General features: G+C 35.2%; 1 protein-coding gene across 8 annotated transcripts in view; it reads right to left on the bottom strand.

The window, feature by feature from the left end:
* Window positions 1-24,055, bottom strand: part of DSC1 (desmocollin 1) — a 345,309-nt gene that overhangs the window by 13,392 nt on the left and 307,862 nt on the right. For 6 of the 8 annotated variants that reach the window (XM_070513265.1, XM_070513264.1, XM_070513263.1 and 3 more), the window contains 8 exons: window positions 13,305-13,389; window positions 11,833-12,035; window positions 10,513-10,632; window positions 9,512-9,667; window positions 3,775-3,919; window positions 2,425-2,591; window positions 1,832-1,966; window positions 226-411 (listed from right to left, as the gene is read on the bottom strand). In XM_070513265.1, coding sequence (XP_070369366.1) covers window positions 226-411; window positions 1,832-1,966; window positions 2,425-2,591; window positions 3,775-3,919; window positions 9,512-9,667; window positions 10,513-10,632; window positions 11,833-12,035; window positions 13,305-13,389 — 1,197 coding nt within the window. Of the gene's footprint in view, window positions 1-225; window positions 412-1,831; window positions 1,967-2,424; window positions 2,592-3,774; window positions 3,920-9,511; window positions 9,668-10,512; window positions 10,633-11,832; window positions 12,036-13,304; window positions 13,390-15,878; window positions 16,359-24,055 lie in introns of those variants that run through there. The other 2 variants (XM_014842247.3, XM_014842246.3) reach the window with 2 other exon arrangements.

Below are 24,055 nucleotides of genomic sequence, written 5' to 3'. Positions count from 1 at the left end.
TCCATTTTCCTCGTATGTAGAACAATGAGTTTTGCACCTGCCATGCCTGTCCTCTAAGAGAGAAAAAGAGGGTAAAATAATCATAATAACTATAAAAGTTTATGTAAACCAGTGTAAGTCATTTCAGCATTGCATTGCAATACTCTAGTTATATACATTCAGGAATTACTATATATATATATATATATACATATATATATCTGTGTTGTTGTTGTTATTGTTTACCTTGACAACACACAAGACTGCTTCATTTGTCTTTGGGTCGGTGCTAATTTTGAAGTGTCCGTTTTCATTTCCCTGTAGGATCGTGTACACAGCCTGGGAGTGAGGAGTGTTTGGCAAATCCTGGTCATGTATCGCCATTCGTAAAATCTCAACGTCAATTCTGTTTTCCTCTACTTCTGCAAAATACTGAAACAATTCCCTCTTGTTATTATAAATTCAAAGCTTTGACAACAATTTTTTACTCTAAAACTTATATTTAAAGAAAAAGAAAACAAAGTGATATGGAAATATGCAATCATATATTGGGAAGAATTTACACATTTAATGCATAGCTGACTTCTTTCTTCACTAAAATGCTTTTTGAAATCTTATCTATTCTCAGGTCTTAACTTCTCAACTTCTCTGAGGTGATTTTTCTAATCATTCAAACCCTTAGGTTTGTCTCTCTTCTGAACCTCAACAATATTTACAGTCTATTGCTCCTCTTTTAGACGTAAAATGCCTTATTTAATATATTAAGCCCTCAATAGTTCTAGATAATTATAACCTGCACTGATTTCTTATTATTCCTGGATGACTTGTTAATATGCCAATCTTCTTTTTTATTATTTACTTTTGATTCACTAGCAAACACTTTAAGGAAAATGTTTTCCCTTCTTTGAGAAATTAAATCATAGTTTCTCCTCTCTACACCTCCCCAAAAAAGAAATATGGTTATGGAAGCATATGATATTAAAAAACTTAAAAATATAGTAAATCAGAATCTTCTAGAGATGTAAGATGAATTCATACAAGGATGATAGCCTGCTAGGCACTGGAGCATCACAGATCTAGGTTCTAATCCCACTTTTTTGTCTTACATGGTCTGTATGTATGAGATCATGTGCAAGTTACTTAACTGAGCTTCCACTTCCTCATATTAAATATGGGATAAAATATATCCTTATAAGTTGTAGAGATTAATGTAAAAAAATAATACGAATGTGCCTATCACTGCAGGTTTTCTCTTTGACTTATACTCTGGTATAGATTAATGGAAAAATAAAGATTACACACTAAAAGTTCAAGAAAGAAGATCCATTTTCTGGAAGTACTATTCTGTGTGTATTTCTTGTACTGTGTACTTCCTAAGGGAAAGTTTGCTCGTACATGATACAGGAAGAGCCTGCATACAGATGGCGGTGGGGCAGCCTGTACTATTGACTCCCCAACAAAGGAGAGGATGTAAAGCTAGTCCCTTTGTCATCTTAAGAAGTTAAAGTGTAAAGGATACAGGGAGAGAGCCTCTTCTGTTTCATCCTATAAAAAGAATTTAAATCCAAGGAATCTGATACCAGAGCTTAGTATCCAAGAAAACATTGAATACATGAATGGCTTCATTGGCTAAGAACCTCTTAGATGGCCAAGAGAATAGTTATTTCCCTAGCATCCAGAAATAACTGGCACTTCAATTATTTTTACAGAAGTCATATTTTTCTGCTTTTGTTATTTGTATGTGGTAGCTATTAAAACCAAAATGTGTAATCTCACAGAGCCCCCAAATTCCATATTTGTTTTTTTGAAAAAGTAAATGAACTTAGATAAATGAATACAGAGATATACTCACCGAAGTTTCTGCAAAATAGGGTGCATTGTCATTTTCATCCTCGAGTGAAATAGTAATTGTTCCTGTATTAAATAAACCAAAAGGTTGCCCCCCCATGTCTCGCACTTCCATTACTAACGTGTATGTATCACATTTCTGAAAAAAAAGGAAAAAGGTACATTGATGAATACTTCTATTTGCTATAATGTGCAATTCTCATAGCCACTGTTCAGGCTCTGATTATTTTACAAATATTATTTTTCGATTTCTTTTTCAAAAAGAGCCACCATAAATACAAATATAGAACAAGACGTTGGTCAGTCAGTACAATGGAAAGCTGATGTGTCTAATATAACATTTCACAATTTAAAGCTATTTTAGCATCCACACATCAAATCAGGGCAATGATCTCAACTGAGACCTCTCTTAATAAGTTATACCTTCCCAAAATCTCAGTAGGGGCAAAGGAAGTGTCCAGAGAAGCCCTAACCACAGCCTAGATGGAAACATGCTTGGAGAGGTGGCCAGACGGGCCTTACTGTGACTTCTCTGGGAATTCGTTCTCTGTTTAAATATAGTTTAGTAACAGTGAAATTAATGAATCAATTCATTACTTCTCTATCCAGTAAAGGTGTGGTTGTGGTGATGACGCCTGTATCTGGATGTATGGAGAAATGCTTTGGATGGTCTGGGATTTGCTGTAAGATTTTATACTTCAGACGAGTATGTAGAGTGTCAGGTTCATCAAGGTCTATGGCAGTCACTTGTCCCACTGAAGTACCTGTTTAGGCAAATCCAATATTGTCAGCAATTTAAAATAGTGATATAATTGAATTACAAACAAAAAATAAATCAAGGCATTGTTATAGCATATTCTTCCCCAAACCACAAGTAGATTAATTTTACAGATAAGTGGAGGAGTGTCTAAATGTTCTCTAAACTTCAAGTCTCCCTTGCTTGGAAACTTTAGTTATGTGGCTACTGTGAATACCATGATTTGTATTCTACCTATGTGAGAACACCCACCCCACCTTGGTAACAGTGGTTCTCAGATTCTTCCCCTAAAGCCATCACCTTAGTTCATGGGCCATTTTTAGATGGGATCTTCTCTGTATATCTCATGTCCTTTATAGCTAAATTTGATTATGTTAATTAGAGGAGTATCAAAACTTTGCCTATGACAACAAAGAATTTATGCTTTTACATTCTAATAAATGTGCTTAATTATTAATATATGCAAATAATATATGTAAGACATAAACATTATGTACATGTCTGAGTATCATTTGCATATCCTTTGAAAATGTTGCTTTAGCAAACCACTTATTATGAGAGAACAGTATTAAATATACATACATAATGGCAACAGAATGGAGAAGGCATAAAGTTAACAACCTTTCGTGCAATTTTTTTTTACAACTAGACAGTCTTATGCCCCTAGGTATGCCAAAGTCACAATCTTGGCTGCCTATAGCATCAAACCAGTTAAAAATTTTTTTTCAATTTGTTAGGAAAATATGCCAAGTAAAGCAATGTATATGTCGTTCTAAGTCAGATCAGCATTTCCATGTCATGATATATTTCTGGGTCCTTGAAAATGTATTGAGTCTTCATAAAGATTCGAATTACTTATTGTTTTATAAATACACCTGTGACACATATGTACATGGTCAAGATAGAAAACATAAAGAGCATTTGTCTGTCGCACATTCCTATTCATTGTGGATTAATCTAACAGTTAGTAACTTTATGTATCAACTAGCTGCCCTATATACATGCATAGCAAAATGAGCACAAAAAGGTTTGCCTTTGAAGAGTATATGGTTTTCTAAGATTACAAAGTTTTATGTAGAATATCCTTGAAAGTCAAGCATTTAAAAATGTTTTACATAATCATGTTTAAAATATTAATGAAGAATTCAACTGATGCAAAAATCTAGTGTTTTCCTAAAATGCGAACTTACCAGATCGGCAATTTTCAGGGACGTTAAGGACAGTCACTTTGTTTTCAAAATATGGGGCATTATCGTTATCATCTTCAACTTTGAATACTAAGGGGAGTGGGTACTCTGGGGCATAACCATCTGCAGTTGTTGCATAGGCATATAGCTGAAAAGTAGACAAACACCCTTAGCTTATTCGTAAATAACAAATTATGCACAAATTAAACCTAGCAGTTAGGGGAAAGATGTAATGTTTAAAGAAATCATCCATAAAGGTATTTGTAGCTGAGAACTTATGCCATGGAAAGACAACAAACCAGCACAGTCTCCGCCTGCCGTATGGCTTCAATCCTCTTGCACCGTTCTCACTATTCTCCCACCAAGTGCCAAGCACTCCAGCTGAATAAGCCTATTCCATTCCCTGAATTAACTGCATGCTGTTCTACTTGTTAGAACGCATGTGGACTTCCCCAGTTGTGCTAATAACAAGTATTTCTTAAAAGTTTACAAAAAATATGATTCTATTTATTTACAGATTTGTATATACATATAAATATATATCAACTATAGCTGGGTGACTCAGTTATGGATTCTTTTCTCTATTTACCTGCATTTTCTGACTTTTCTATCATAAATGTGTATTTCTTGTGTAATAAACATGCTAAAGAAATCATTTACAAAATCCAAACTCCACCTCAAAATGATATATCATGGTCCCAAATGCCAGGATTTAATGTCCTTTTCCTTTCAACATCATCAAATTATTTCTTCACTTTTCTTATAAAAGTTATGCATAGCAAGTATTCAATAAATGGTTGTTGAGTTAGACAGATTTTCTTCACTCATAGGACCAACTGCACCTGCCCAAAGTGAACTCTGTATTAACTCAGTTCTTCACCACAATTGGGTCTTCCTGACTTCCCTACTGTAACCATCTTCCAAACGAACCAGGATTAAAATCCCAGATATCTAACTCCTCCCTTTCTTTCGTTAGCCTTACTAGTCAGTTGCCAAATTCTAGAGATTGTGGCATGTCTGTGTCTCTATCATCCATCGTCTGTTTTCTATTCCCAATGCCAACATTCTCATGTGACTCCAGATGGATCCTACATGTTGTCCTCCCAACTTTCCTGCAATTGTTCTAACTGACCTTCTTCAATCTATGTAGCACTTAGAAGTCAGATCATTTTCATTAAGCACAATTTTAATCATGACGTTCTCTAATCAGACTCTTCAGTGATTTGTGTATCATTTACCAAAGTAATCACAAAATCCTCACTATTGTGTTAAAAGGCAACATTTCATCTTCACTGTTCATACAGACCCGGAGGGGAAGGAATTTCTACTCCAATCTCTGACATGGGAGTCATTGAGATAAGCACCTGTGTTCTCTCTGTTGCCTTATTCACTTTTTCCCAGCCATCCCTCAGGTGGGCTTTTTCAGTAATAAAACTTATACTTTGATTTCCATCAGTTTGACTGCTACATCTTATTTCTCAATAACTTCTGAACTCAGGAGTGGAATGCAGGGGTGTGTCATCACTACTTCACCACCACCACTGCTGTCACACCATCATCATCACCGCCACCATCACATCCAGATGTCACACTATTCAGCCTTTCTACCAATCTCTCCCTTCCCCCCCATATTTGATGTGAATTTTTCTTTCTTTAAACTGCTGCCATTTTGAGATTTTTAGCTAGAGAAAACTATGAAATTGTTTTATGTCTCTATTAGGTTACAATTGTCCTCAGGGATGAAGCCTGAGACTTATGGATATTCGTGTTCCTGAAGCACCTAACATAGTACCTTAGATTGGGTAATTCTTCAGTAAATAGCATTTTGCATTCAATTCCATCCATCTTTCCTTTTTAGGAAGACAAACCATCCTTTAAGTGTGCCCTCTGTAAAGACTGTCGTAAACATTCTGTGGAATGACTTGTAATGAATCCTTCTACCTCATCACATTGGCATTAAAATATCTCCCTATCTAACCTAAGTCCATCCTGCTGTAATTTACACCAATTTTTGCTAGTTTTCCTCTTCAACAAAAATGAGGATCATCTATTTCCCACCATATAATCACTTGTAGTTTGAAATAATATTTCATGACACTCAACTATAAATAAATACTATCATTTCACATTCCACTGATTCAGATGTGGTGATTTTATTTAAGGTACTATTTCAGGGTGCTGGTTTTATTTTTTGCGAATAATGAGATAAGTATCTACAAAATAAATCAAAATTGAATCATTATTGTAAAGAGAATGATCCAAGCTAGGAACGTAGCTAAACTTTAAAGCATAGCCTAGCTCCCTAGGAGAATCCACTCATGTTCATGTAATAGAGAAACTAATTATAAACACTTTCTTATTTAGTCATTAAAGCAAACATTTCAAAAAACTTAATAAAAGTAATAGTTTTGCAGTCCAGCTCCCATTATTCTGTATTAAAAACAACAATATACTTAAATATTGTTATAATAAGTATAGAATATTATACTTTAAAAGTAGTCATATTTTTAGTTGAGTTAGAAGAGTATTATTTAAATTTCATGTGTGTTTCATATCATTTTCCTCTTGAATTATTCCGTAGCTTGAAGAATCTCCCCTCTTTTAGCCCTTTTGCACTTCAATTTTCTCAGATCACTCTCATCTTCGGGAAGATGCAAACAGTTTTGGAAGATACACAGAGTTGGGACTTGAGTTTGGCCTTATAAAGAGAGATATCCAGTGTACACAGGGCAGAGGAAGAGGGAAAGCAATGACACGAAAGCTCAGCGGGTACAGAATGTGATTAGCAACACAAATATAAAGACAATGGGTAAGTATATGTCTGGAAAAAAACTCCATATGGTACAAAATAGTAAGGCTCTGGGTGGACAGGAAGAAGGCACCAGATTGTTCTAGAGCTAATTTTTCTCTAAGGGTTTATAATTCAGATTTGCCTCAACACTCAAAGAAGAAGGGTGTTTGCAACTGCTTTTTTTCAGAGAATAACTTGGAGTTATTGAAGAAAAGTCCCTTCTTATGTAACTCTTCTTTGGAAAACTCAGAAAAATGGCCTTATAAAACTCCCTGAAAGGCTAGATGAATTTAATGTTTAAGACAAATTCCTCAAGCTGCAATAATGGTGTGACTCACCCAGAAAAACCTTTAGAAGCCAAGATTAAGCTACACAACATGGGGCAAGAGAGAACAGAAGCACAAAAAGGATATGTATTGAATTAGACCCATGGCTACTCTTCTCAATAGTCAATGAAATCAAATAATTTTAAATAATTTATTAATACATAACATTTATATAGGTTAGATAAAAGCAAAGAATTGGGAAATCCCATCAAAATCCCCAGGTTTGAGAACAAAATTCTGGAGCATATACGTTGTTTGATCTACCATTAGAATATTTTTAAAGATTTTTACAGTTTATATGCTGATTTCACCAACATTAGAGCATTTAATGATCACAACAGCTCTGAGGTAGGTAAGACAATCATCAGCGGCCCATATATCAGAGAAGAAGACAGATTCTTGGGGTTGTGACCTGTCCAAGGCTAAAAGGAAAAATGGTAAATACTGAAGTGCTACTAATTTCCAGAGAAATAAGCTTTCCAGTATAAAACAATAAGTGAAATTGATTTGATGGAAAAGCAAAGAAATATTATTTTTATTTTAAGCTCTACGTTGACAGAGAAGGCTTCCATTCTATATTGCCTCAAGTGATTTTATAACTTGCATCATGTTTACAACTGATTATCATACTTTTATGAATTTTACTGATTTGCAAGTGGTGTTTCTTAAGATCAACTTAATCTCAATCATGTTAATGGAAACTAGAGAAACATGGGTAATTCTGAAGGAAAAATTATTCAAAAGCCCAACTTTGAGTATAAATTCCAAACTATTTTATTCTTTTGTCCTTTAAAAGGTGTCAAAAAATAGCAAAGTAACTTATTTTTAATTTTAAACTAGTCTGTCCTCCTTCGCTCTAGCAATGATCCCAATAAGAAGCCAATATAGATAGCAGGTTGACCAGTGAGAAGCGGCTGAAGACCTCAAAAATCCATAAACAGGATGTTATCAGTAGAATAAGAACTGAAGTGCTCATCGAGACATACAGAGTAGGCAGCTGCTTATTTCTCCTCAAGAATGGCTACTAGTGTTAGATCTTCTCTTCTTGTGAAGGAGCTATAAGAGCAGCAGAGTACCTACCTGTATATATATATGTATCTTTCTATATAGATATAGATAGATATAGATAGATAAACAGATAGATAAATATATATGTATATACATTTACCTATCAATTATTTATTTGGCTATTTGATAGAAAGAGCAAAATGTTTGCAATAGAGCTTAGTATACCTCTCCTGTAAGAGCCTATGTAAGCTACTTTTTAAAGTAACAATTTGACATTTTTATGAGTATGTTTATTCCAAAGAATTTGAGTGGGAGCATAAAAGTATAAAAAAAGTCATTCTAATCCAAACATTTTATTTAATTATGAAATCCCTAAAGTCCAACATTTATGTTGTTTTAAAAATTTCACTACCTTGTATAGTGCTTTGATATCCATAGGATAGGGTCCTTAGCATGAATTATAAGGTCCTTCACACTCTAGTCTTTTATTACTGCTCTAGTAAGTAGAGAGTAATTTCACACTCTTCCTTAGCTGTAAACAACACTCCAGCCAGGGTTTGTTGTTGTTCTGGTTGTTTTCTTCTTAACCAATGGGTCTTATATTGCTGATGTCTCTGCCTAGAACACTTAGCTACCCACTCCTCCTCTTGCCCCCTTCCCCCCCCCCCCCAACTGCTACCTTCATTCATGGCTACCGTTATGTAACCACCAATTCCTACTCATCTCTTGAGTGTCTGCTAAGATATTACTTTCTGGACTACCTAAGTATGAGATGAATTTCCCTTTTCTGTGCTCCTTTAGCAAAGAACTCCTTTACTATACTCTCTTATAATTCAAGACACCAAGTGCTTAAACAAAGTCATTCACCATCCCCCCGAAACTCACTATGAATTTCTCTTATACGTCAGATTGGACATCAGGACACTAAGGAGGTATGTGAAGTTTGAAACAGAAACAAAAAAAGGATTTAATTTTCAGAAGAGTTAGAACTTTTATTTGGGTAAGATTAAATAGAATAAGAAGAGTTGGTAAATTTTTTCTGGATTACTAAGGAAATAAAATGATACTCAAGATTCTTGTTGCTGAAGGACAGTCAGAGGGAAGAAGAGAAGAAAAGAAGCACGATGATATGCAGAAGGCTAAAGCAGCAGATCTCAACCCTAGGGTATGTTTAGGATCACCTTGGATGACTTTGAATTTTCAATTGCCTGGTACCCACCCCAGAACAATTAAATCAGAATTTCTGGGAATGGGCCCGAGCATCAGTATATTTAAAAAGTTCTAATGTGATTTATAATGTACAATCAGGGTTGAGAATAATTGAGCAATGTTATTATAGGGAACTTCAAACTCAACAAAATTCATTGTCATTATCCCAAATCAAACCTGTCCTTAAAATTCTGCCCTTATATTTTCTATACCTTTTCCTCCCTTTCCTTCCCTCATGATATCTGTGGTCTTTCTTCATCAATGGCACCCATAGAAATTTGAAGTTTACATTACACATTAACAGCATTTAAAATATTAAATAATTGATTCTTCTAATATGCAAACAACCAGCATTGAAAATATTAAACTTGTAATAAAAAACATAATTCTGAATAAATAACCTTACCGGAAACTGGTCATATTGCTCACGGTCTATGCTTCGTGTACAAAAGATATCCCCAGTGTCTTTATCTATAAAGAATAAATTGAAGGGCTCTTTGTCCACTCCTGGTCCACTGATGGAGTAAAAGATGGTGTAGTTCTGTGCAGCATCAGATTGGACCTGTAACAATAAGTGACAATTTAGGATAATAAATATCTTCAACCTAAACTCTTGTGATGGCTTAGTTTTTATCACTTGCTCTCTTTCTTACTCAACCCATCCTTTCTTTCCTCTGCTTATCTATCCACCATCTCTCATATTTTTCAAATTCTTATTCATATTCTGCAATGTACAAAGCCACAAACTCTCTCACCTATTTGATCTCAAATTCTTTTGTGTTGTCCGCATATTTATAAAAAATTCATGGAGTTGGATATCTTTACAATTCATATTACTTATTCCTATTCCTATGTGAAGAATAGTTAACAGTTTCAGTGATTTTGAATTATTTGGAATAAAACGTTTTCTGATTAAAAAGTAAAGTAATGCAATTTTCCTCTCACAATGAATTCTTCAAGAAGTGCATAATTTCAAAGCTGGCTTATGTTTACACACTAGCTATGTGGCAGTGACACCACCTTTTTGGTAAACAGAAACACTGCCCTTTTCTTGTGAAGATAAGTGTTAATCAAATTGAGAGGTGAATTATGCAAACTCTGTAGGCATGTCTTTTGTACGTGAACACTGAAGTCTGGTAGAATATTCAGGAGAATCTCAACGGAGACCTAAGAGCATCAGAGACTCAAAATATGAAACTTGTTTCTAAATACTAAATATGATTTCTAGAAGGAAGTGATAAAATACACTGACTCACTTCTGTAGGACCCTAGATCTGGTGAATAGATAGTCTTTATTAGTACCAATAGGTTAAAGCCTTGGTTCAATATACTGTGCAGTTCAAATGGAAAGTTTTCAAAACAAACAAAAATCCTCTAACATATAAACTCAAATAAAATGAAGTGTACCTGCTGAACATGTTGTGGAAATGGACCTAACGAGTTCTCCATCAGTGAACATGGAATAGGAGCCCACCGTCTCTTGCTGCGCTTGAGGACTGTGTCTTTGGTATGTCTCTTCTTGGGAGCCTATATTTGATGAGAGATGAAGAAATACAGCATCACTTATCATTCTAGGAACTGTGATTTTCACATTACATCAACATGAAGAAAACAAATAAAGGGTATACAAAACAATATCATGGATAACCCCAAAACCACTTCTGTTTTTATTAATAAGATAAACACACACACTTACACAAGAATTAAGAGCCAGTTTGACCTATTTCTTGATTTAACCAGTTAATCGAGAAGAAGTTTACAGGCCATTGGGGAAAGAGGCCATCTTGAGAAGTATAGACTCCCTAAAAATAGAAAATCTATTAACAATTATTTGGGAATTCCTTTTATTCCACCAAAAGTGGAGCAACCAAAATTTGTTAAAACACTAGCTGCATTTCAAAGCATTCGTATACCGTTATAAAGATACAGGTCAGCATTTGTTCAAGTTTGTTTTATTTTATGTGATGTAGGGACTCTTTACAATTTGGGTATAAAATAATATATTGTAAGACTTAAACATATTCTAAATTTGATGAAGAGGAATTCCTGTAATCAAAAGGAATTTATCCAGGAAAATCTCTTATATATTGAACCACTTATTAATAAATGATTTTATAAGGCCAAATTCATTGTGCAGAGTTTGCTTAACGTGAGATTTATGTGAATTCCAGTAATCTTCCTTCCCACTCCCTGATCACCACTACTCACTGCAAGAAAATGAGCCTAGAGTCAAAACACTCAAACCAATCCTGTGGACTGACCATCCCATTCTCCAAAGAGAAGGACTCCATGGGATTTTTGATTAGGATAGGAGTAAGCTTTAGACAATCTCTTCTCCTCTTTAAAGAGAGGCTGAAATGCATAGTCACTTGGGAGAGAGCTAGTCAGGGTGGAGTGCCCCACCTCCAGCCTCAATCAATTCTCGCTGAGTTGTAGACCCATCCCTGCCTTGTTCTTCAGGTTAGTTGTTCTAATTATTGCCACACCTCAAAACAGTATCTGAAACCTTTGGTATTCTGACTTTGCTCCCTGGCTACAGTTGTTCGTTTTTACATCATTTTGTAAATAACTCTACCACTCCTTAAAACAGTCTAGTCTTTCCATATGGTAATTACCAGTGGAATAGACAAGTGAGCATTCAAGAATAATGATTTTAATGTGGAAGGAAGTCTATGAAATGAAGGACTCATAAACAGATCAATAAGGTTAAGTCTTTGCCTAATGTACCTTGTTTCCTCCTGCTGCCAGTACAATTTCAATCTCTTTCTGTTCCTTTCTCTGACTGTCCAAAACAAAGATGGAAAAACTCTTCCTTTCAGAAGACAAAATGAGGTCATGTGTTGTGTAAATTGAGCCATCTTCTAGAATCCTGAAGTCAGGATCACTTGACAGGACTAGGCTGGCCGACTGGAGACACTCCTTCAGATTCACTAGAGGGAAGAAATTTCACAGTAATTTGTAGGATGAAACAGGCATAGAACAAGTTTTACAGGAATGACAACTACAAGTTAGTGCATGAGAAGCAGAAAGAGGGAGGTTACACTTGAAATCTGTTAAGTACCGACTATTTTAAAAATTAGGGGCCATGAAAATTAAATAATTAAATTAATGGAGTCACAGTTTCCATTGCTTCCATTGTAAATTAATTTATGAATAGACATAAAATATTTTCATCACCAAATTTGTAGTTTCCACTTTAACTTTCATTTATGGGTTTGTACATATATATACAAGTTTGTAGTTTTACATCGTATGTAGGATAGTTGTGTGACATCGGTAAATTTTGAACTTGTTTGCAATAATCTTTGTTAAAACTCTTGCAAGAAATAAGGAAACTGGTCTATACTTAGGGAATATTTCTCAGTAATATTGCAAATAATCATTCTGCAGTATCTTTTGGAGATTTAATAAACCCAATGCTTAGTATATATTATGGTTATCAAAATAATTCTTTATAGATTCATATTTAGTACATTTAGCATATTTACTGTGTCTTTAGAGTATAGACTATATCTTTTAAATATTTTTATTTAAAAGAAGAGTATTTTTTAAAGATATAAGGGATTAATTTAAAATGTCAAAGCACTGGTCAAAGCAATGTCTATCTTGGAAAGCATACCACTTCTACATTCAAGGTGTATTTTCCTAAGTGTAAACTTAAGGCCAATGATGAAAGGAATGTCAACCTTGGACTCAGACCAACCAACCCAGGCTTCAGGTATGACCGTGATAATAAGATCAGTTGAAATTTTACTTGACTTTCACAGCTATTCTGTGAAATAGATCACATCAATTCTTACTGGGTACCGGTTCATTGTAATCATCACCAAGCACCAATTTTATTTTGACACATCTCTTTTATATCTAATCAATCAAAGAAACTTGTTTGGAATTTTGGCAGCAGATTGGTTGATATAAATTAAAATCTGCTTCTGGTTTGGGTACCTTGTTTTGTTTTCACTAAACTAAGATAACTTAGCCCTCTATGTTTGCTAATTTTTCTGGCAAGAAAAGTATACAAATAACCTGGTGCTTTAATTGTTTCTAACCACTACCAAGAAACAAGTGGTTTGTCTTTCATTTTAAGTCGAATTTTAATGCCAAGTGGTGACTATATGGCTTTTATCCCAGACTTTATGAGAGCAGCCTGAAGCTAATGCAGCAGTTCAAACTATAAAATTCCTAATACCATTTCTCACCTTTGCCTACAAGCGTTTCAGCCTGAAGATGAGAAGGAACTTGAAGAGAAATTTTCTGACATGCATCGCAAAATAATATTAAAACCTCAAAAAAAAGAAAAAAATCCAGAATTACATTTGATCACAAACTTTCACATTACAGTTTTGTCTTATTGATAAAAATACTGTCAATTTCAGAAACAAATTAATCTTCTAATCCTTCAATATTTTTCATATTCTTTGAAAAAGGAAACAGCAAAGAAAGTGGCTTTGGGGCACCACAGTCATTTAGTACCAATGAAGAAACTAAAGTGAATCTCAAGAAAATGTGTTACAAATCATTGATTTTATATAGAGGTTATCATCTCTAAGGCCATTCATAAATGTCATTCTGATTTTCTAGTGTGAAGAAAACACTTAGCTCTGAAATATAATAATCACGTATTTGTATACAAATCATCTTTTTCATAGCCCCAAACAACTTGAGGGTGTAGTTCATTAAGTCTAGAAAATATTTGAGGATTTTTTTAAATCCTCCTAAAGAACAACACCCACAAATATTCACCTATCTCAAATCACTCCTTCGTCTGGCTTGGCATAAACTTCAAAGCCTAAATGACCTCATTCACAAGGCTCGTCTAAAAAGAAATATATTTCAAAATATAGAGAGTGGCCTTCAACAGGATAAAGACTTAGTTAAATTCAAGACACAAGCATTATTTTAAAAAGCTAAGTGGTTCAAGAAAGGAGATAGAGACTGTATGAAAAATAAAAGAAAATCTATCAGTTTAAAAGTGTCTATCAGTCCAAAACCTATTTTGCTTCTTTTTCTTGGCATTTTCTGTTTACTTGCTTCCTCTTTGTGTTTATCAAAATGATGATCTTTAATTATGTAAGTATAAAATAGAGCAGAGCTGGATTTCCCTGAAACAGATAGGTCAATTTTATGATCAATTTTTCTCTGAAGCTGTATTTCTAGAGCTAAAAGATCCATTATTTGGGAGAAGGAAAGAAGATTATCAGCCATATTATGGATGTATACACTTTTTCCAACTCAACTCAAATCTATTGGATATATTATATCAGCCTATTTAAATAGCTTGCAATTTTACAAAAGCTCTGTTAGGCAGATAATACCAAAAATTAGAATTTAAAAAGTCACTTTTGTATTCAGTTTTAATTTAAATAACCATCTTTTAAAACATGAGATGTTTTTATTTATTTGACTTTTTAATATTTTCATTTTTAATGCCAAGGAATGAACTAAATTACACTTAAAAACTTTCTGAACATAAAGAATTCTATTAGTAATGGTCTAAATATGTAATGTGGAAGGAACATTTTGTAATTAGAAATATGCATACATATACAAATATACATACATACATATGTATACATATATATACACATACATTACTTGATAGAATGCATCCACATTTCCATTCCTACCCCCATCTTCTTTTTTTTCCTGCCCTAAGACCCCCACTTCATTGGTTCTGCCTCTGCAGGCAGAGCCAATGGAGGTTTCCAGAAGTACTATTCCAATCTTCAGGTCAAATTGGCAGCTTAGTGATTTGGAGGGAGCTGAGGTCAGACACCCTTTTAGTCATTATTGGGGTTAGGGATTGACGTGCAGGAGACGAACCGGAAATCAAAAGTAAAATAAATCTGGGTGAATCTTTGGGAAGCTTTCACATTTTACCTAACACTAACTTAAGAAGGTCTCTGAGATCCGTCGCCCACCCTCCCGCCTCCCTCCCCACTGCCCCAGGCAGTTACAGGATGCGAATGTGCCCAGCAACCCTACATCCTGTACTACGTACATGGAGAAAGTGTTTATGCCCATACGCTAAAATCTTTACATTCTGAAAATATAATTTGAAGCTAAAATACTTTGCTAAAATTAAGAAAGAAGGGAATTCAGTGCTCAGAAATGCAAGATGCAGATGTAGGCCGCCTCCCCCTCCCCCCATTTACCAAAGAAAAATTAGCACCTGAGTAACCAGTTACAAAGTTATTAAAAACCTAGGTGGAAGCCAAGTCAATGGCATTTTTTCAATGACTGTCACGCTTTTCTTTAATATGTTTCTCAAGTGAAACCCCTTGCTTGAACGAAGAGCTCTGCCCTTCTCTTAGCTCTTGCTGGGTAAAATTAAGAAAGTCTTGGATAATTCGCATCTTCACCAAGAATCGTTTTCCTCTTCTCGCAGCTCAGTGGAGCTAAGCATGTTAAATAGCTACAGTTTATTTAATGACTAGTAGCTAAAGCAACCCTCAGAACCTTCTGGGCCAATGCCTGCAGATAGAATTCATTCCACTGCTCCTTAGAAAAACACTACAGCAAGATTGAACAGGAGAGTCCCTTGAAAAACTTTAACTTCCTAGCAGTGGGCATTTAAGATTAAGCAAAACACCAGCGATTCCAGGTCACAAGTCTCTCAACTCTTCCTTGTATTTTTGTCAAATCTGTTTTTGTTTTCCCAGTCTATCTTCTCTGCCTTCCATTCCCATCTCTACTCTCCTTTAAGCCCAAACTGGAGGGAGAAAGCGCGTAGTAACATGCTTGAATTCCCTGATACTTTGGTTGTTACTCACCAAGAGAGAGAAAAGGAGCTGCTTACGGAAGATGCTCCCTGCGGCAGCGGAGGCCACAGCCATCAGAAGTGGTCCCAATGGTCAGGGATGGCGACCGGATATAGGGCAGCTTGGGATGTACAGGGCGGCTTAAGCAGATTCCCAGTGGCTGGCACTCGTGCAGGGGATTCTGCTGCCGCCTTGGCACAGAGCAGCTTGGTTTGGAGGAGAGTCAGGAGGCAAGTGATAAATGATAGGAGGAGGAGGCGCGGTGGGAGAATTACTTTCCTCCTATTCCCGGAGCAGTCTTCCTCCTTCCAATTCAGTTACCTCTGGATCTAAAGAGGTTTTCCTACAAGTGGGGAGGGTGGGGTACAAAACATCCCAAAACCTAGTCACTAGCTCCTCCTCGCAGCTTTCAAGAATTTCTTCTGCCACTTAACACACAGGCAGAAGCAAGAGGGAACACCCTCGAGCCTCAGCCCTCCTCCCTTTTCCCCCAGGTTGATGCTCTGAAGTCCTCCCCAGTTATTACCCACTCCCACATCCTCCCCTCCTTCTTTGCCTTATTAACCTGTCTTGCCCCTGGGTACAAACATAACTTGTGCACAAACTCCGTGCAAGTAAGGGATGCTTCCTCAGCTACCATTGGCAAATCAGGGGACATTTGCATGTGTAATCACAATCATCAGAAGTTATCTCCTTATCTAAGCATTTAGGTGTAGTCTGTCACATACAGCGTTGCAGTTCTGCCAAAGATCTCATACTCCAGTCTAGAGCAGCAACTTCATAGGTGTCCACTCCCTATTATTGTCTGTCCACTGTGGTTTGATCCTCTAGGTGTCACAAAGAATTTACTAGAGTGTATATAGACCTCATAAAAGTAATAGAATAAAGAAAGATCAGGGATATAATTTTCTTATTGAGTTCTTTTTGTTACTCATGAGGTGATATTTTTTTCCCCTATCTTTTTTCCGAGAACAACTACAATCTGAGACCAACTCTCTTTAAAATCACTTCATTCATCCTAATTATTTGTACATTACATGCAGGATATCCAAGCCTAAAAGTACAATATTCCATCAAATTTAGTTTTTTAAACTCTAATGACCCTTGCAATGAGGACTGTAGCATCATTTCTCCCGTCACAAGTCAGTGAGTGCAATATCAATTGCACTCAACAGCGGTGATGGAAGTTAGGGAAGGAGAGTAAATATTTTCAAATGGTAATTGCTTAATTTGGGATATAGAGAGGGAACTAAAATTCATACTCACTGAGCCACTGCTAAGAACCAGGAACCATGACAAGCATTTCATTGAGTCCTCCCACACAACCCAATGAGGACTCCTTTCAGATGATGAAACCACGAGAACGTAAGAAACCATCTTTTGCCCATTAAGCCACAGACAATGGAGAAGTAAACATTTGAACCCAGGTCTGACTGCCACCAAAGTGCTATTCTTTTCACTCTCTCATACTATTTCGATGACAAATATATACCAATATATTGAAAAGCAGCAGAAAATGATGATCAGGTATGTAAGAATTCTGTCTTGCTGAACAATAAGCCAATCTGAGATTAGTAAAATGTATTCAGAAGCAGTTATAACCTACACCACTTAATAACAGCCAATCATTATAGAATACTGTGGGCATCTGGCCTCTTTTGTAGGAGTCATTCTATAGTCAAGGAAAATGGCTGTAAAACGACTTCCTTTATAAATTTTTATGTGTGAATTGCCTCTTCCTCCTCTTCCTACTTACATTTCTACCTCATATTTAACTGAAAAGTAAAAGTACAGCTCAATACCCACGCTGCCAAGAAAGGAAAGATGAAAGATTTTCTTTTGCATATTTGACAATGGGAGCAATTGCTTCTTACATGTAGAGGTGGAAATAATAATATAACTGCTCCTTTGGAATTAGAGGCCAGGCAGATTTGGGAAATAAAAGACCCTGGAACAAGAACTAAAAGATATCCTGTAGTATTTTATTGCCAAACGTATAGCCACCAATAAATATATTTGTGTCTGCATTGGAATTTGACTTCTCAATAAGAATATAAAATCACTTTAATTGGATATTTTTATATTTGATATTTTGGGAGAAAGAAAAAAGAATCGAAATAGAGAAACAGGAATAATTGCCTAAGTGTATATGTGTAGATTCAAGTGTAATTCTGTCTGTGTATGTTTAAGCATAATTATCTAAGTGTATATTCTAATACATATATATCTGTACATATATATATATCTTATGTATGTGTGTATATATATATATATATATATATATATATATCTTCCTGTAACTTAAAAAATTCTATACTCAAGTTCTCTAGTTCTCCAGTCCTGGAAAGTGATAATACATTTTCCAGCTAATGAAGTCATCATTACATCTTCCTAAATTTTGACATCCTCCTTTGAAATGGGAAAGAAAACATTAAAAAAATTAAATTGATGATACTGAAAACATTAGCATGTATTGGCCTGTTGAAGACATGCAAGGCATTGCGAGCTTCAGGTGAATCCAGAATACTCTCCGTGGTTCTGGAAAATTGATTTTCTTCATCTCACTTCATTTAGCTGTCTACTACATGTTTTCTTCTCCCATTATCTCTCTTTCTCAAAAGGAATACAAAAATGTGTACAAAACTCCAAACCATTGCAAATCGGTCACATCAATAGTATTTCTCCTATATTTGCTACTTATACACAAAGTTTTCCTTTAAAATATAAGTACTTATAGGAAAACAATTTATTATAATAAAATTGACCACCTTAAAATCAAGTTAAGTGAAAACAAAATTTATCTCTTCCAATTTTATGCCATCAGATTATTCAGAAAGAAGTCTATTTTAATTTTATGTGTATGTTTGTTGTATTTTTTTGTTTTAATCTATGTGTAAGTTAACAGCCTAACTGATTGATTGACAGTGTGGCACAGTGGTTAAAAGTTTAGACTCTGCAGCTAGATTTCCTGGGTTCAACTCCCAGCTTTACTACTTATTAGCAATATATCATTAGGCAAGTTGCTTAACCCTTCTGTGCCTCAGTTTCTTCGTCTATAAAATAGGGATAATAATAGCTACTAATTTATAGGTTATTGTGTGGATAAATGTGATATTACATAGAAAGTACTTTGAACAGTGTCTGGCTCATAACAAATGCTCCTATTTTACACAATATAATTGCTTAGGTGTGCAATAAAAAGTTAAAGAGACTGAATTTCAAATGAAACAAACATAAAATTATCAAAAATCCAAGGTCTCTTATGTAAAAGCTATCTAAAGATATACAAATGGATTTATTCATTGAACAAATATTCAAGGATCCATATACTGGGCTCTGACCTCTGCTAGGAGATGAGTACCATATACAGAAAAAAGAAGACTGAAATCTTATTATTTAAAAAGAAAGGCACACTTTGTAAAGGAAAACACAAACGTAGTTCTCTTTCCAGTTCAAAATAGAAGGTAAAGAGACGCTGTAGCAGATATTCAATATCTTAGCAAGTTAGAGAAATTAAGAATAGACAATAATTAGTGTAGAGACTCCTGTATAAGAAAAGAATTTCTAAGTATATAAACATTGCATAATTTGTTTTCCACCACAGATTCATGGCCATACAGAGAAAAATTTAAGTCCGAAGACCCACATGACCCTTGCAGGTCTTCAGTTGTTAGCTTACGGCATGTCAAGAAATATGCTTTCCTATGAATTTCAAAGGATGGAAATACAATGAAAAATTTCGTAAGAGATGTTCATGCACAGCCAATTTGCAGAAAGTGCTGGTTATGAACAAATTCAAGGCCTTAAAATAACCACTTACTGATTGAATTATTATCTCTGTCTGGTGACTCAGTTTATTCTAAAAGACTCTGGACCAGTAAGAATGCTGTATACATTGATGAAGCCATAACAAGGCACTTTGTGCTAAGTACACATGACCAAAGAGAAGAGAAACTACAGGGGTAAAACAGAGTGTGTGATCTTAATATGGGAAAGTAGAAGTGTATAAACAAAGAAAAAAGAAGTCTTAGTTATAGAAGACATCTTGGATCTCATGAGTTCAATATACGGCAGTGGGAAGCCCCTTCAATTCCACTGGACTCACAGACTTTTATCTGGGTGAAAGATTATTAAAAATTAGAAGTGACTCATAGGTACTGATAACTACTAGCAAATATTTCTTAACTCTTTCCATAGAATACTGGTTAATTTTACATAAAATGACCACTTCTCACTATTATCAAAACTGTTGGCAGACTTATGAAAAGAAACGCCAGCATACAGGTCTATATAATTTAGAACTCTCTATTCAGCACACATCTAACTCAAATTGGCTTCAGAAAAATAAAACAAACAAAATTGTTGAAGATAAAGGGATTTGTTAGGTCATGTAATTGGAAAGTCCAGGGATATCCTAGATTCAGGAATAGCTCAAGCCAAGTGATCAAATCATGTCCCCAAGATATTGGTTCTCTCCATCTCTTAGCTCTGCCTTTCTTTGTGTTGGTTTCATTATCATTCAGTTTTCTCAGTGTGGAGACAAAGATGGCTACAGGAGCTACAAGATTACACCCTATTGGTTTCATAATCCATAGTCGAAAGCCAAGTCTTGTGTATAACAGTTGAAGCAAAATACAATCCCACTGGCCAAATCTTGCCCATAAACCTAAAGACAAAGAGTGGGCCAGATTTCGTGGGCAAAAAGTGGCAGAGAGGTTGTTGCCCAAAGATGACTGTGGGCTATTGACAGAAAAAGGAGGAATAGTGGCTAGACAGGCAAATCAAAAGATGTCCACCAAACTGACCTTTTCTTTATTGTCATTTCAATAATACTAGTCAAGTTTCCATCAATCATTTACTAACACCTTCTATACTCTAAGTACTACCCATGGTGCTGATGATAGAAAGCTGAAGAAGATGTGATCTCTGCTCCAAAGGAGCTTACAATCTACTACATGTTTTGAAAATTAGTTAAAGTATTCATAAGATATGGTCAGGATTAAAATCCTGGTGAAATGAACATTTTAGAATTTTATTCATTTCCTGATTATTTTCTTCAATTATTATTTTCTTTGGTGGCCTTCAAAATAAATGTTTGAAAAGTAGATGGAAGCCTATTGTCAATTATTTATCTTATATATAAAAATCATATCATTAACTGTTTACTTTTAAATATAAGAATATATACTCACTACCTAAACTTTGTTAAGAAGGAAAATTAGGAGGGAAAACTTCACCCATGATCTAAAAGTAATCTTCCAGTTTATATCTTCCAGCCTAGTTTCTGTGTATAGAATTTTTAACATTGTTAGACTGTGCTATAAACATAATTTTGTAGTATGCGTTTTCCCCTTAATAATATAAACAAACATTTGTCCTATGTCACAACAAATCCTATATAGATATGTTAGTGACTATTAAATTCCTTCAAATAAATGCATTACTATTGATTTAACCACTCCCTATTAGATATTTAAGTTGTTTCCAACTTTTCTTTATTATAAAGACTATCTTCATACATAACCCTTTTCTGAATTTGGGATCATTTCTTGAGATAGAGTCCCACAAGTAGAAGTTCTAGGTAAAAAAATATGGGATTTAATGGCTCTTGATATATAAAGCCAACTTGCATATCAAAAGCAGAGTACAAATATACATTCTTACTGACGATGAATGCAACAATAAATATCCCAGCCAAGACTGAATATTATCATTTCATTACAAATCCTGCTATATTGATAAGTAAGACATTATAATTTTAATCTGAATTATTTACCTGGTTAAGATGTTGAGCAATTTTCACAACTACCAAGCCATTGCATTTTTTTATGATGTATATGCTCTTTTAATATATTGGCATTTGTTTGGAACTATGAGGAAACTGGCAAATTCAAAATAAACCAAACAAGTTAATAATTAAAACTTTCTGTTCAATGGAGCTTATTTTGAGATAAGAAGGTTGTTAAACTTTTAGTTTCTAGCCTTTTCTATCTTTGTGTTGAATCTGATGACGGTGCAAATGTACTTTTGCCTTATCAGTCTATTGAAATGCTAATCGTCCCTGAGAAACTGCTGGTATTTTCTGAAGTAACAGCCACAAAACTCACCCAGAGCTTTATAAATTGATTCGTTGGCTAGATTGAAATGTAAGCGTTGTCATTTCTATAGCAAATGTGATACATACCCAAAGGAACCATCTCTAATTTCCTTGTTGTAGAACTAAAAATAAAACCCATTCCCCAAGGATCTTGCAGCATGTTTTGGAGGTAACAAAAATAAATGTCTATTGATCAGATTCTGTATAGTGTTTCATGAAATGCCCCTAGGAATTTGTTCCTACCTAAGGTTAATTGAGAAAACAGACTGTTGTCTCTATGGTCCTGCTGCTGCTTTGCAGGTCTAAGGATGAAGACGAGAGATTAGGTTGCTGGTCTTTATAATGGCTGTTATGAACCACTGCTATTTCTTAAGTACTGGAAGATAATTAGAAAGATGGGAATGGGAAACAGAAACTGCTATGCACAATCAAACAAAACACTTTCTCCTGTGTGGATAGAGAAACACTTTGTAAATTATGTTGTCTTTTGGTAAAAGTTTCCCTACATCAATTTGAACTAGAATGTTTTTCGACATTTTGCCTATACTTTGAAGATGTACGTGAGTGCCTGCACACTTTCTCCTAAGACGGATCAGAGGACTCAGGTATAGTGAAAAAGCTCAGCTTTACCTCAGCTTAGCCTAGACTGTTATGCTTAGTCTTTTGCTATTTCATCACTATTCTGAAAGAGAAGCACATTATGCCATGTTTTGCTGAAGCCCTGGTGGTGTTACGTTAAACCAAATAATTCGATTCTAGGGACTGGATTGCTGTACCACTGTGGACTGTTCTGGTGAGTGGAGGAGGGTGGCTATTGACCTTAATGAACAGGAAGGATATACAGACTCACACCATGAACAACTAGAAACAGGATATTGGGCCAGGCTAGGAAGTAGAACCAATGAATAGTTTGGCTAATGGGTAGCCTGGCAAATACCCTGTTCACTGAATGTACTAGAAAATGGATACTAAAGAATAAATATAACTTGAGGGGATAATTGAGTTGTACTATTTAAAAAATGCAATATAGGGCATTCTACAATTCTAGTCTTTTTTAAATGAAATGAAATAATTGCATACATCTCAATGTATCAAAACCACAACATTCAGGATTTTTAAGTTCTGTGGCACAAAATTAGAGACAGTAGTGATAGTAAAAAATTAACAGAAAATACCCAAGTTTGTAAATTTTAAAATAATATGCTTGACAAAAATATTAAAAATACATAGGAGATGAAAGACCAGGAGAAAGAAAAAGAAGACATAAGAAAAGATAGAAAAGGATAGAAGAATGACTGATTCAACTAGTTTTATTGAATGCTTATTATGCACCATGGGCTAGATCAGGATTTACTCAAATAAAAGTGAAAAGTGGGGCCGGCCCAGTGGCATAGTGGCTAAGTTCGCATGATTTGCTTTGGTGGCCTGGGGTTTGCAGGTTCAGATCCTGGGCAAGGACTCAGCACTGCTCGCCAAGCCATGCTGTGGCAGCATCCCACATAAAATAGAGGAAGATTAGCAGAGATGTTCACTCAGGGACAATCTTCCTCAAGCAAAAAGAGGAAGATTGGCCACAGATGTTAGCTCAGGGCCAATCCTTCCCACACACACACACACAAAGAGTGAAAAGTGAGATGACTACAATAAGTTCACTGTCTGATGGGGGCACAAAGGCATGATAATTAACCAAGTCAGAGCAGAAGGGGCAGGGAGATCTTTGCAGAACCATGATGTTTCAAATGAATCTTGAAGGAGATGTAGGAATTTGTCAGTAAAGGAGGAAAGGCGGAAAGCTATTCCACGTGGATAGCACAATAAATAATGGCACAAAGGAGAGAGACGTGCAAGATCTACAACATGATCAAAGCAGCTCTGCATGGCTAAAGCAACGGGAGACGCAAAAGCAAATGTTTATTTCAGAACTGATTAGAAAAAATGCAGTAAACCAACTTGGAATAATTCTTTTGAGCTATGCACCTTACGTATGTCTTGACCTAAGTGGGGAAGTCTGAATGAAAAAATTGCCTTCACCAATAAGGACTGGCAATTTTATTAAATTGATTTTCTAGGTCCCTGGAGCTCTTAAGGTTAT

The sequence above is a fragment of the Equus asinus genome, chromosome 7 (assembly GCF_041296235.1).
Source record: "Equus asinus isolate D_3611 breed Donkey chromosome 7, EquAss-T2T_v2, whole genome shotgun sequence".
Classification (NCBI taxonomy): Eukaryota; Metazoa; Chordata; class Mammalia; order Perissodactyla; family Equidae; genus Equus; species Equus asinus.
The sequence above is the reverse complement of the archived record's forward strand: the minus strand, read 5'-3'. Positions and strand labels throughout refer to the sequence as shown.